The sequence below is a fragment of the Xiphophorus couchianus genome, chromosome 19 (assembly GCF_001444195.1).
Source record: "Xiphophorus couchianus chromosome 19, X_couchianus-1.0, whole genome shotgun sequence".
NCBI lineage: Eukaryota > Metazoa > Chordata > Actinopteri > Cyprinodontiformes > Poeciliidae > Xiphophorus > Xiphophorus couchianus.
In genome coordinates, this window is record NC_040246.1 from 1,609,338 (window position 1) to 1,624,543 (window position 15,206).

The 15,206-nt window shown below is 44.0% G+C and overlaps 1 protein-coding gene across 1 annotated transcript; it reads right to left on the minus strand.

Annotated features, from left to right (window-relative positions):
• Positions 1 to 6,111: 6,111 nt before the first annotated feature.
• On the minus strand, positions 6,112 to 12,280 carry pgrmc2 (progesterone receptor membrane component 2). Its single transcript, XM_028001182.1, has 3 exons — positions 11,898 to 12,280; positions 8,550 to 8,705; positions 6,112 to 7,823 (listed from the first exon to the last, which is right to left on the minus strand). The coding sequence occupies exons 1-3, from the start codon at positions 12,238 to 12,240 to the stop codon at positions 7,726 to 7,728; spliced, it is 597 nt and encodes a 198-aa protein (XP_027856983.1). The 5' UTR covers positions 12,241 to 12,280; the 3' UTR covers positions 6,112 to 7,725.
• Positions 12,281 to 15,206: the final 2,926 nt, after the last annotated feature.

Consider the following 15,206-nt stretch of genomic DNA (forward strand, 5'->3'; position numbering starts at 1 on the left):
CATCTTTTGCTTTCGGCTCTGTTGAAAGCACCATGGCAACCAGATGGCGACGATTTCGCCTCAAAGACCTACGATGAGGCTGGAGTAGGATGACAGATAACCACCGCTCCACTCGCTCCTCTTGTCTGCGGAGAACTCTTGGTCTGTAAAGCGAGCCAAACATCTCTGCATCTTTTATCTCCATCTCCTTTTTGTATTTGAGCGACAATTTTACTGTTAGGAACAAAACTGGTAGTGTAAGAAAACATATATAATCTGTATGACATTGGCACATACCGGTTATCTGTCCAAATGTTCATGTCGGTGCATTCCTGTCTAATAGGTTGTAAAACCGTTGTTGAGAAGCAGCCCAATGCCCATCCATCCATCCATCCATCTTCTTCCGCTTATCCGAGGTCGGGACGCGGGGGTAGCAGCTTCAGAAGGGAGGCCCAGACTTCCCTCTCCCCAGCCACTTCTTCCAGCTCCTCCGGGGGAATCCCGAGGCGTTCCCAGGCCAGCCGAGAGACATAGTCCCTCCAGCGTGTCCTGGGTCTTCCCCGGGGCCTCCTCCCGGTGGGACGTGCCCGGAACACCTCACCAGGGAGGCGTCCAGGAGGCATCCTGACCAGATGCCCAAGCCACCTCAACTGGCTCCTCTCGATGTGAAGGAGCAGCGGCTCTACTCTGAGTCCCTCCCGGATGACTGAGCTTCTCACCCTATCTCTAAGGGAGAGCCCAGCCACCCTACGGAGAAAACCCATTTCGGCCGCTTGTATCCGCGATCTCGTTCTTTCGGTCATGACCCAAAGCTCATGACCATAGATGAGGGTGGGAACGTAGATCGACCGGTAAATCGAGAGCTTCGCTTTTTGGCTCAGCTCTCTCTTCACCACGACGGACCGGTACAGCGCCCGCTTGACAGCAGACGCTGCGCCAATCCGCCTGTCGATCTCCCGCTCCCTTCTTCCCCCATTCGTGAACAAGATCCCGAGATACTTAAACTCCTCCACTTGGGGCAGGACACCCCCCCTGACCCGGAGAAGGCACTCTACCCTTTTCCGGCTCAAGACCATGGCCTCGGATTTGGAGGCACTGATCCCCATCCCGGCCGCTTCACACTCGGCTGCGAACCGATCCAGCGAGAGCTGCAGATCACGATCTGATGAAGCCAAAAGGACCACATCGTCTGCGAAAAGCAGAGATGAGATCCTAAGGCCACCAAATCGGATCCCCTCAACACCTTGGCTGCGCCTAGAAATTCTGTCCATGAAAGTGATGAACAGAATCGGTGACAAAGGGCAGCCCTGGCGGAGTCCAACTCTCACCGGAAACGAGCCCGACTTACTGCCGGCAATGCGGACCAGACTCTGACACCGGTCATACAGGGACCTGACAGCCCGTATCAAAGGGCCCGGTGCCCCATACTCCCGGAGAACCCCCCACAGGGCTCCCCGAGGGACGCGGTCGAACGCCTTCTCCAAGTCCACAAAACACATGTAGACTGGTTGGGCGAACTCCCATGCACCCTCCAGGACCCTGCTGAGGGTGTAGAGCTGGTCCAGTGTTCCACGACCAGGACGAAAACCACTCTGCTCTTCCTGAATCCGAGGTTCGACTATCCGACGGACCCTCCTCTCCAGGACCCCTGAATAGACCTTGCCAGGGAGGCTTAAGAGTGTGACCCCTCTATAATTGGAGCACACCCTCCGGTCCCCCTTTTTGAACAGGGGGACCACCACCCCAGTCTGCCAATCCAGGGGAACTGCCCCCGATGTCCATGCGATATTGCAGAGTCGCGTCAACCAACACAACCCTACAACATCCAGAGCCTTAAGGAACTCCGGGCGGATCTCATCCACCCCCGGGGCCCTGCCACCGAGGAGCTTTTTAACCACCTCGGCGACCTCGCCCCTAGAGATTGGAGAGCCCAACCCAGAGTCCCCAGGCTCCGCTTCCTCAGTGGAAGGCATGTTGGTGGGATTGAGGAGGTCTTCGAAGTACTCTGCCCACCGGCCCACAACGTCCCGAGTAGAGGTCAGCAGCACACCATCCCCACTATAAACAGTGTTGGTGCTGCACCGCTTCCCCCCCCTGAGACGCCGGATGGTGGACCAGAATCGCCTCGAAGCCGTGCGGAAGTCTTTCTCCATGGCCTCTCCAAACTCCTCCCACACCCGAGTTTTTGCCTCAGCAACCGCCCGAGCCGCACGCCGCTTCGCCCGCCGGTACCCATCAGCTGCTTCCGGAGTCCCACAGGCCAAAAAGGCTCGATAGGACTCCTTCTTCAGCCTGACGGCATCCCTCACCGAAGGTGTCCACCAACGGGTTCGAGGGTTGCCGCCGCGACAGGCACCGACAACCTTGCGGCCACAGCTCCGATCGGCCGCCTCGACAATGGAGGCACGGAACACGGTCCACTCAGACTCCATGTCCCCCACCTCCCCCGGGACGTGTTCGAAGTTTTGCCGGAGATGGGAGTTAAAGCTCCGTCTCACAGGGGATTCCGCCAGACGTTCCCAGCAGACCCTCACAACACGTTTGGGCCTGCCAGGTCTGACCGGCTTTCGCCCCCACCACCGGAGCCAACTCACCACCAGGTAGTGGTCAGTGGACAGCTCCGCACCTCTCTTCACCCGAGTGTCCAAGACATACGGCCGCAGATCCGATGAAACGATGACAAAGTCGATCATCGAACTGCGGCCTAGGGTGTCCTGGTGCCAAGTGCACATATGGACACCCTTATGCTTGAACATGGTGTTCGTTATGGACAATCCATGGCGAGCACAGAAGTCCAGCAACAGAACACCGCTCGAGTTCAGGTCGGGTGGGCCGTTCCTCCCAACCACGCCCCTCCAGGTCTCACTGTCGTTGCCCACGTGAGCGTTGAAGTCCCCCAGCAGAACAAGGGAGTCCCCAGGAGGAGCACTCTCCAGTACCCCCTCTAAGGACTCCAAAAAGGGTGGGTAATCTGAACTGTCGTTCGGCCCGTAAGCACAAACGACAGTCAGAACCCGTCCCCCCACCCGTAGGCGGAGGGATGCTACCCTCTCGTTCACCGGGGTAAACCCCAACGTACAGGCGCCGAGATGGGGAGCAACAAGTATGCCCACTCCTGCCCGACGTCTCTCTCCCTGGGCAACTCCAGAGTGGAAGTATGTCCAGCCCCTCTCAAGGAGACTGGTTCCAGAACCAGAGCCATGCGTCGAGGTGAGACCGACTATTTCTAGCCGGAACCTCTCAACCTCACGCACTAGCTCCGGCTCCTTCCCCACCAGAGAGGTGACATTCCACGTCCCAAGAGCCAGTTTCTGCAACCGAGGATCGGACCGCCAGGGTCCCCTCCCTTGGCCGCCACCCATCACACAGTGCACCCGACCCCTTTGGCCCCGTGGCAGCCCAATGCAACAGAGTAAATTACTAACATAACTGTCCAACTAATATGAAGTGATTAATGACAGATGACAACTGAAACTGAAACAAATGGACCTACACACATTCCCATTTTGTGAAACATTCAGAATAGGAGACCAAGTAACCCCATCTTTCAGTTAATGGCTATTTGTTGTGGCGCAAGTTACTTCACAGGATCATTGCTATCATGATCTGGCTTTCCCATGTTGTAGTTTAGCTTTCGAAGCGTTTCGATCCTTAAAAGTGTCATTTACTCTGCTGAAAACCAAATATGTCATCCTAAGCAGCTAAACGGAAACAGCAGTTAGTGTTTTATGTTAGCAATTAACAGCAAGGCTATCTTGAAGGCGCTCAAGTGGAAAAAAAGGTTCACCTTGACTTGAAACGCTGGCTACCTGAAACATCACATACCGATGTTTACTAGTGATCAACACTCTGCAGGTTATAGTTTCTCTAACAATCTAATTGGCAAGAATAGAACAGAGTATGGCCATAATAAGAATCGTCAATAGTTTTGCATGCAGCCACTGTGATGTGACAGAAATTAGTAAAATGTTGGAACTGATAACGAGATCCTGACAGTCGGTGTCATATTATTTACATGTTGCTGATATTATTTACACATTAAAATACTTTGATAGTGGGCGTGCCGTGGCGGCTAGCGCGACCCGTATTTGGAGGCCTTGAGTCCTCGACGCGGCCTTCGCGGGTTCGACTCCCGGACCCGACGACATTTGCCACATGTCTTCCCCCCTCTCCTTCCCCGTTTCCTGTCAGCCTGCTGTCATATTAGGGACACTGGAGCCCACAAAAGACCCCCTGGAGGGGTACAAAAAAAATAAAAAAATACTTTGATCGTCACGTCATAGTTTCTACACACTCAAAAGTGGAGAATGTAACTTAATCTACATGCCCCACTGTATCTGAACAGAACTTCGTAAATTATTTTTTTTTCTTAGTAGCGTATGAATTGTAATGTTACCCAGCTCATTTGGCTTTATTTGTGTATTTAAATTAAATGTTTACTAGACAACTGAACTTGTCTCCTGTATTTGCAAGAAAAAAAGACAAGTCAAATAGAAAATATCAGGCATCATTAACCCATAGCCAGTATGACAACTGTCTTGATATGCTATTACTGTTATTAGAAACATATGAATTTGGTTTGTTTCCTAATTTAATCTAAGAGCCACATTTTAAGCATATCACTTTAGACAAGAAGCCACCTTTTTCACAATTTTAACAATAATGGCTTGCGGGTACAAGAAAACCCAAAATTCTGTGTCTCAGGGAACTAAAGTATGAAATGAAATGAAATGAAATTTATTCGAACATGTTACAAATATAAAAATAAAATAGTGCACAGTAACAAGAAGTGCATAAAAAAGAAGAGGAAATACAGATTTTTTGTTTCAGTTAACATATCATGCTCAAAATGGGGTAGGAAGAAGTGAGAACTTATAAACTCCTACCCCCTAAACACTTGAAACTTTAGAGTCCTACTGTCATTAAAAAAATCAAAATCAAAATGGCAGTCAGAAGTAACAGTTACTAATATTTACCCATACATTTTCCTATTTTTTGCTGGTTTGTCTTTCTAAACCCTTACACCAAGTTGTTATCTGCAATACACACCTTATTGCTTTCTGTCACCCATATGTGTATCACATTAGACTATGTGCTGGTGCACCTTTTCCAATCACACGTCTTCCTTCCACTCAATTTTATGTTAATATGCTTTGATGCAGAACCCTGTGAACAACCAGCTTCTTCAGCAATGACCTTTTGCAGCTCCCCCTCCTTGTGAAGGGTGTCAATGAAATCCGTCCAATCAGCAGCCTTCCCCATGATCGTGTCGCCGACTGACCCATAGCAAGAGACCGTCTAAAGCAGGGGTGTCAAACTCCAGTCCTCAAGGGTCGGTGTTCTGCAACCTTTAGATGTCCCTCTGCTGCACCACACCTGAATAGAATAATTAGGTCATTAGCAAGGCTGGGAGAACTTATCTACACAAGGAGGAGGTGATTAAGCCATTTCACTCCAGCGTTTTTTTGTACCTGTAGCACATCTAAAACCTGCAGGACAGCGGCCCTCCAGGACTGGAGTTTGAGACCCCTGGTCTGGAAACCTTTGCAGGTGTTTTGAGTTCATTTTCTAATTATGGTGTCACGCTGTGACTTTCCATTGATGATTCCTGTATTATATTCTAATTTTCCGAGACTCTGAATTTAGGGCTTTCATTATCTGTAAGCCAAGATCATCAAAATAACAAGGAACAAAACTCTGTGATGATTCTAATACACAAGTTTTGCTGTCTGAGATGACTGGCAAGACATATTGCACTTTTAGAAATTTTCAGATATACTAATACATACTGATGCAACTAAAGCAGCATTGTTTTCTTGATAACTTCTTCTGGAACCTCTCTGTTGAACCTCAGACATGATGAATATTTTTGCATTATCAGTCTTTCTGCTTGAATAATCAGCAACCAGTAAAGCTCTACCACCCACTGGTTTACTGGAAAAAGGGAAAAATTAACTACATAGAATATGAGACAAAAATAGTCCCGTCACCATAAAAAATAAGACCGTGATTAACGCATTTAAGGCTAACTTACTTTCTTCCCCCCTACTGAATTTAAAACCTTTTAAGGACGCGGGGACATCCTCCCCAGGTAACATGTAACCCGCATAAAAAGCAAATAAGGAGCAGAAATTTTCCATTATTAACCAAATTGATTTATTATGCATGAACAAATCGCTTCCCGCTTCTTTCACATGGACACACACACACACACACTCTCTCACGCGCGCCTGACATTTTAATACATGTGGTGAAACCTCGGCATAGCTGACTTTGATGTTGCACATGCTTTTAATAAACGATACGATATATTTACAGGATAAGCAATGTCTACGAACAAAACTGCAAGAACAGCTCCCGGTCCAATCCTGCAGCATTTTTGCAACACCTTTAGAATCACTTGATTTATTTTTGGGGGGGAAAAAATTCACCCACATTCAAAATGAACTATAGGAGAGAAAAAAAAAAGTAAATGGGGGGGTTTGGCCAATACGACATAGCATTATATGTATATGGAGTTCATCCACTACATAAATATGGCAGTAACACTGAGTAATTTATTGGGTCTATGTACAAAGTTCGTGAAGTGGGGAAATATTACAGTCTCTGCACGGACGACTGATGCAACAAATGCCTTTAATGTCTGAGGGGAGGTTGGACTGAGTCTAAGGGGGGGGGGGAGACACTTCCATCCTTCCGCTTACCTTCTGTTGGACCCGTCGGCGCTGACGCAACAAACAAAATAAGGCACGATTAATTCTTGGACCATTTTCAGGGGAAATCTACAGACTTGCAGCTGGCTTGTGAGGCATGTAAACAATTTGTCAATTGATTAGGACTGCCTTATCACCTTCCCTTTAGCCCCCTCCCCTCCCCGAAATCTGTGATTTAGTCCATCTGATGAGATTTAAAACAAGCTTCGTGTAGCAAAGACCTTTGACCCCACGCCCCGGCAATGAAATATGAAAAGAAAAAACAAAACAGTAATGCTGCTGGAACACTGTCCCCTCTATATGCTACTTAACAAATACAATCACATGGTGACAAACGAAGAAAACTAGTAGTGCATACACTACAAACACAACAGATAAACACAAAGCCTGCCAGACTGCCCTCGGTTAGGCCACAGATCTGCCCTCTCATCCAGGCAGGAAGATGGTCTGAACAGAAATTGAGTTGTGTGATTGATTGATGAGCTTCTCCCAAAGCTGAAGCGGTTTCGTTTGCCATGTGGCTGAATCAAAGATTAAAAGAGAGAGAGAGAGAGAGAGAGAGAGAGAGAGAGTAGTGTTTCCTCCCCCCGCCCTGCCCCGCTGATTATCCCAGACCAGACAATTCCCGACTAACCTCCAAGCGAGCTGGTTTCGGACTAACGTCTAACGGCTCCCCAGAGACGTCTTAGCTGTCTAATTAAAATAATAATAATAAAAAAAGAATAAAGCAAAAGCTCCTCAAAGGCTTTCTGTTGCCGCTCATCTTCGTAGGATGACACGGGTGAGAGAGAGAGTGAGGGAGAGAAAGAGAGAGAGAGGGGGTCTGGTTGTCGAGACTTTACTCCTTCCCCTTCCATAACAGCTGCAGCACCAGACGGATTCAGAGTTTCGGTACACAGACAGGGACTAGAAAGAGGAGTGACCGGTGGAGGGACGGGGGCCGGGACGATGCGTGGAGGGGCTCTGGTGCTCCGGGGCGGTCAGATACAGCTGTTTGGGGGCTTCTGGCTTTGGTACGTGGGATGGGGACTGCTCAGTCGTGCTTCAGGTGGTCCTTGATGTCCTCCTCGTCCGTGTACTCTGACGGCTCCTCTCCGGGCTTCAGCAACCTCCCGACGTAGTCGTATTTTTCTGAAAGCACCCACAGAGACGATTACCGACTGAACGCCACTGGAGCTTTTTCAAGGCAAATGTTTAGGAAGTCCAACGATTGGGTTGAATATTTTCAACCAAAGGAGCCTTTGCAGTTTTCGCTTCTTCCTAAATAAATAAAAGCTCGCTCGACACTCAACGGGATGTCGAAGCAGCTAGTGTGGTTTAAAAAGTTCAAATGTCTCTCTGTTCAATATTATTCTGTGATCACCAACCTTCATCGCAATAGTTTTTTAAAAAAAACCAAAACAAACTTGGAAATCTTACAGAAAAACATTTCTCCGTTTGAAAAGTTGAACAGTTTAGACTTTTGGAAATGTTCTGTGTTTCAAAAGTTTTCAATTTTCCACTTTTCAAATTGAAAGTTTTTTCTAGCAAATTTGGAACTTTTTCAAACTCAGAAATCTGCACGTCTTTTCCTGCAGATTTCTGAGATTTTTTTTTTTGCCACAAATGTACTTATTTTTTTTCTATCCACAACAGATAGGAAATGTATTATTTATTACAATAAATAAATGGCAATTTATGTATCACAATAAATAAATGTCAACACAGAAATAAGGATTTCTGTTTGAAACCCATTTAGACTTATGCAGTGGAGACGTTTGGACTCGGAACAAAAATGGACGTTGTTGAGAACGAGGTATTTCTACCCATTGCTCGAGTCGCCAATCTAATATTTCCACAACGTCCGCGTGAACGTACCCCGGAACTGCATCTCCCACTCCCTCACGCTCTCCATCTGTACGGCGGTGAGGTCTGACAGGTCGTCGTACTCATCCCTCAGGGCGTCCTTCTCTGAGCAGAAGGTGGCCAGGCCCCTCGAAGCGTCTCGGCCGGCGAAGATGCCGTAAGGGCCGTCTGTGGGGAACCGAAACACAACGGCCACTGTGAAGAACACGTCATGCCTGCCATTTAATAACTGCTTAAATTGACAATTTCAGGAAGGTTTTAGCCTCTGATACCCTAATAAGGACAACTGAGCTGTTGGAGCTAATGCTGTCGCAAGAAATGAGCTCGATTTCCATTCTGATGATTCATATTTTTTACAGGGCAATTTCGCTCACAAAGACTAACATATTTTATGCATGGTTTTGTTTCCAAGTAGTTTTTATTTCTGTTTAGTCGAGTTTTATTTTGGATATTTGTCTTCCAGTTCCAGAGTACAGCGTTCTTTACAAAAATTAAATCAATTTTTGAGAAGTCAAACTTGCGTTATTATGACATTATTAACATATTACTTAAAATGGCCTCATAACAACATTACCATTTATTACAATAATTACTGAATTATTATAGAATCAAATGCATTATTGTGACAGACCTAATCACAGATTCTTCAAAAAAAGAACAAAATAATTAGAATTTTCCACAATGCTGCTACAACAGACATATTTTTTATTATACCACCTGTGGTTTAATTTCTTATAAAATCACTTGTATCTATTCAAACCTTTTTTGTAAATATGTTTTACCCAGAATTCCTCAAATGGTAGTTTTAACTTCACCTGGTTCAAATTCTGATTAAAAAAAAAAAATCAAGCACTTTTTCTATTACTTATATAATCTTTAGTTGCAGCCCTACACAAATATTAACTTTAAACCTGCTTCAGTAAAACTTGGGTCCAACCTGTGAGTTTTATAATAATGCAACTTTGCTGTTGCAGGGGCATTTCACTGCTCAGTTAAAAAAAAAAAAAGGAAGTTAATATTCTAGACCAAATAATAGTTTTTCAAAGCTGTATTCATTTCATTTGTGAATATCTATAGTGTTTTTAGTGATCACTTTGTCATTTTAGACCCAATTAAACATTAATAGATTCAATTAAAACCAAATTTAAAGCCATCTATAGAAAACAAACACAGGAGGAAATACCCCTGGTGTGTTAAGCATTCGTTCACTTCCCTCACCTGTGTGTGTGTGTGTGTGTGTGTGTGTGTGTGTGTGTGTGTGTGTGTGTGTGTGTGCTGCATCACCTGTCACTCTTACACATGTTTCTTGCTTAAAGCTGCTTGGGACATTGTGGTGTGGAAACTAAAGGAGTAAAAACCACAAAGTGACACTGACCAGCTTTCAGTGCTATTCAATGGTGAATAGCACTGAAAGCTGGTCACCTTTTCAGATGCCAAAAGGTGACGTTATCTTAGAAAAAGAGGCAGAACCATGACTGAACTTCTTTTTTTTTTTTTACAATTCAATTTCCACAAACTGAATGAAGCTTTCAGAAATCAATAAGTCCATTTTACAGACTGCCAATACTGTAGAATAATTATGTCAGAATATGACAGGTATGACATATTCTGACATAAACATACAGAATCTGCCCTGTGGTGCTTTAGTCCATGTTAGTTATACACAGATAATCAAGAAAACGCAAAACCTTCATAACAGGACATCACTTAAAAAAATGAATCCGATGTACACCTTTAAGGGTTAATCCTGTCAGTGTGACATGCGCTGCTGCGGAGAGCTCTGTGAATATGCATCATAGTTTTTAGTTTTTTGCATACTGTAATGACTACCGAAAAGAATTTGAGGTCTGCTTTAAATTTCGGACTGTTTCAAAGCTGCAGGGCAGGTCTCCAACCAGTCCTGCACCACAGCCAGATGGGTGGAGGTGGGAGTGGCTCACCACACCCCCTGGAAAAGCCCATCTGTAAACACAGCTCTGAAAGGAGAGCTGTGATAAACACGCACAGGCTGCAGCAACAAACATTCAAACCAGGACTTTTGTATGCAAGTAAACTGAGAAATCTTGCCATCTGAAAAAATAGCAAATACATATTGCTTGTGATTAGATGTTTTTCTTATAAGTCATTGCTGAAACTTTTATCGTCTTCCACAATCATCACCTGACTGTCACAGAAAGACGCTCTGGCCCTTTAGGTTTTTCTGTGCTTTAGTGATCCAGGTCTGCTGGACTAACAAACAAACTAACATGAGAAACTGCTGGAATCGTATCTGGACGGTTCAATACAAGATGACATTGTAGTCGGTATTCATTTTGCCACTTGCCTAAACGGTTACTGAATTTAAAGATTTTGGACAACCTTTGATCTGATGTAGATCAAAATCTAAATCTCAGTGAATGGTTAAACTTGAACTGTAGACTCATCAAATTCAGCCCTGTTTCCGCAAACTGAATAAAGCTTTCAGAAATCAAAACGTTCATTTTACAGTCTGCCAATACTGTAGAATAATTATGTCCAGCTTTGACTTGTATTAGTTTTCAAACTAAACTTCATTTAAAGTTATCTCAACACACTTCAACCCCTTTCTTTCACTCTTTTGAGTTTTCACAACATTAAAAAAAAAATCAAAAACTGTTTTCTATAGCCTGTCATTCTTGGCAGGTTGAGCACTTTTCAAAAATCAAAACTAGTCTGTCGTTTTATATGGAATGAATATGAATATTTCGGAGCAGCCTACAGGTAAACTGAGATTTTAAACCTGTAAGTCTGGTGCTGACTTCAGGGTAGTCCTGATAAATAATTCTTCTGAGTGACGACCTGATGTGTAGCACAACAAACTGGCCTTTTTAGCAGCAACAACCAACCAAATCACATTTTTACCTCATTTTGTACAGAGGAGCTAAATTCAACCTTTCCTACATAAATCTACCCCTCACCCGGTCTGATAAAGAAACATTAATGTTCACTATTTGTAGTTTTTGTCACTACACCAAGCGGGGAGACTGACTACAGAGCCTAGCTGCTCCGTATCTACAAGCATGTCAACAGGCTAGCTGGCTAACATTAGCATAATAAATTATTACTACCAACATTCAGGTCCTAACATATAACTGCCACTGTAAAATATCACTGCGCAACTGACAGTACGTGCAAACTTGGGGGGAGTTGCTACTGTTACAAATCACGAACTTAAAAGCTACGCTAACAAGCTAACGGCTGTGATCCCATTCAAAACACACAAAGCCAAGGAGCTAAGCTAGAGCGGTTTGCGCCCAATTTTTGGTCCAGAAAGCCTCACTACAGGCGGCAACGTGTCAACCAACTCCGCTGTTTTAGAGCCAACGTCCGCAACCCCGTCACCTTTTCCGTAAAACTTTCTGCCGCTGGTCACGTCAAAAACTTTCATGTTGACGGCCATGAGGATGCGGGGGTTCTGGACGCCGTCGTACTCCTGCAGCTGCTCCAAAGTGAAGTCCCGTCTCCTCATCTTGGTAAGCATCGGGGCCTCGCCGTCCTCGGCCCCGTCGGATACGAGCCGCCTGCCCCACCGCCGGTATACTACTACACAAACCGCCACTACCAAAACCAAAATGCTGATATTCAGCAACATTCCGCCCAAGCCGAGCGTGTCTAACCAGCCCGCCTCCCCCTGCCCGCCGTTTGTGCCACCTAGTCCGCTCCAACTGAGTCCATCATCCGCCATGCTGCCCAGTTTGCGCCTACCCGCCCCTGGCAAGATGAGGCGTTCAGGTGCCGTCGGGAATTCCAGGACCACTAGTTGAGCAAGTGTTCAGTGTCGAAAACTGATGACCCGGGACAAGAGACCACCAGGGACAATTAAGCGCGCGGTATTCTTTCTAGACCAGAGACGGCGGGAATCTTCTCCTAGAAACATAGCAAAAGGAAATAAACGATGCGAATGGCGACACAAAACAAAAAGAACGAGTAGACATTGAAGGGGACAGAGTGGTAACAGAAACTCTAAAATTCCAACTAAAACACAAAAATAACACAGTCGATAAAAAAAAAACATACCTACTGAAACACATAAGATTTGAAAGTATACAGCGGACCATTCCATACAAGTGACCATAACAATGAGAACAGTGAATTAGTGACGAATTTGCCTAAGAAAGTAGTGTGAGACTTTTTTATTTTTCTAATTGAACGTCCTTATTTAAATGTAGCCCAATTTTACAGTTGAATCAATTTTTTCTCACTGAAAGCAACATTACTGTTTTGGGATGTCCCAGCAAGAGTATAGATTATTTTCTGATAGAGGCTTTTCAATCTCAAAAGAGTTGAAGATCGTCAGAAACTATTCTCAAAAATACAAGTGAAAACATGCTTATAGCTTGCCAGTAATGGCATAAACAAATCACCAAAAGAAGACCTTACCTACAGTGAAACATGGCGGTGGCAGTATCATCATGTGAGGATGTGTTTTTTCAGTTAGAACTACTGTAGGGTTCCACATAAAATTTTGAACTGATCCACTTACCAGTGAGTTTTAAACCAAGACCATGAGGTGTGAATCCTGAAAATGATTTTGGTCTCACTTTCAGCATTAAAGTGAGTCAAAGCTTTTATGCAAATGTTACAGAAAAACTAAACTGATTGAGGACTTTTTCAGGGTAACGTTGGTGAACACTGCCAAGTCAAAATGTGTTGTGTGGAGGGTTTGTGAAATTCACAAAAACTGACCTAAAACATATTTATTCACCCGCAGATGTAAACACTCTATTATTCCGATCAAGACTGGTGAAAAATGCCCTCTGATGATATTTAATTGAACTAAATCCTCTTCTGCATCCACCAAACGTGCGTTTGATATAAATGTACCGACTGCAGAGATGTGCTGATCGATTTTTGAAAACATTTTGTGATATCTTTGTTACAAAAACAACAGTTTTCTGGCTTGGCCGTGATAACATATCTATGTAAGCATTTCAAATATCTTCTCTGACTTGTTTGTGTGGGTTGAGATCCTACGTCAACAAGGGGAAAGTGATGAAGAGGAGAAGGTAGACAGAGAAAAGACTAGAGGGAGATCTACCTGATGACTATCGATCCACTCTGGCTCTGCGCATGAATTTTGGATGAGAGTATGAATACGTATCAGTACAGTCTGCCCGTCACTCTGCCTGCTTGGTGACACCACAGATGTTTATATGGAAATAAATAAATTCCACATGGCCTCTTGCAATTGTAAAAGAAGGCGTATAAACAAAAGGAGTACATTTCTGCCAAAAATCTCTTTAAATTTTCTGGATAAAGCAAGTACATTTCTGAACTCCAGAAGTCAAAAATTTGCTTGGAAAAGAAAAAAAATCTGAAACTTTTAAATTGATCTCAGAAAATTTCTAGAACAAAATTGTTTAAGTCGTTGCATTTTACCACTGTTACTTATACTGGCGTGGCGTGATCACTAATAGTTTGAGTCTTTTAGCAATAAGATTCTTCAATTTCTAACTGAATGGTTAATGGAAAAAAATATGCAATTTAGGCTCCCTCAAGTGGATAAATTCCCCTTCAGAAAGAATTGAGTTGATAAAAACTTGTTTTAATGATTCTGCTGTTTTGAGTGTCTGCAAGCTGTCCGACCGTGACATCTGCCGCGCACCTGGTGTCGCTTCCTGTGGCGCGGGAGGGTTAAATTGTTACTGTCTCGCCATTTGATGCTACCCACCATAAATAGGAATACAGTCTACCAGTTAGCTTGCTAAAAACGAGCTGCTGCGTTTTCTCTTTGTATACAAAAACAAATACACTACCTAAAGACACCACAATCATGCCAAGTTAGCTTACTAGTATGTTTTAAAAAAATATTAGCCCAAATACAATCATGCATTAACTGACACGTTATCTGGAGATCACGTATTCACTGACGCAGTTACATGCAACATCTCATTTAGTCATTTTGTTTGCAATTATTTCTCCATTTAGTTATTTGGCACGTGTTCAAACGTAATAGTTTGAGTGACGACACGTAAAAGGACAGTTTTATAAACCGAGAACCAGAAAGCTAGAATCCCCCCCCACCCCCCCGTTTCTCACTAAAAAAAACCCAAAACTAATCCAAATGAAGATATTTTGGCATTTTCATGTATGCATTGGAAGGAAATGTGAATCTGTCTTTCATTCCAACATTGAGGTTTGTCTGCATATTTAAATGTCTAAACGTTTCAGTAGTCTCTTTTTTTTAAATATTTGCCTAACATCCACTTACACGGTATAACATCACACCTCGGTTCATGTGTTCTTTTAAAGAATAAACTGTAAGTCCAGACAATCAGACTCAACCCACTTCACTGAGGTGTTGCTGGGAAGAAAAAGTTGCCGATCAGGCTCAACGACCTCGGAAAGAGCAACGCAGGACAGATCACACAGAACAAGTTCGTACAATCAGACTTATTTTATATTTTTTTTGCATTTTACAAGTCAAGAACATGCAACACTTTATTCTGAAACACTCAAAACACACTACTGGTAACAAATCACTTCTTTGAATCAAATGAATAATGGAATAGTAAATGATTTTTTATAGTATTTACATTTTTTTTTTTTTAATTCAACTCAAACCTTTTATGTCCAATGAAGTAAAGAGAAATTAACATTTAAAGTGCTCTAGAGCACCAAGCCTCAAACATAATATGAAGTAAACTTTAA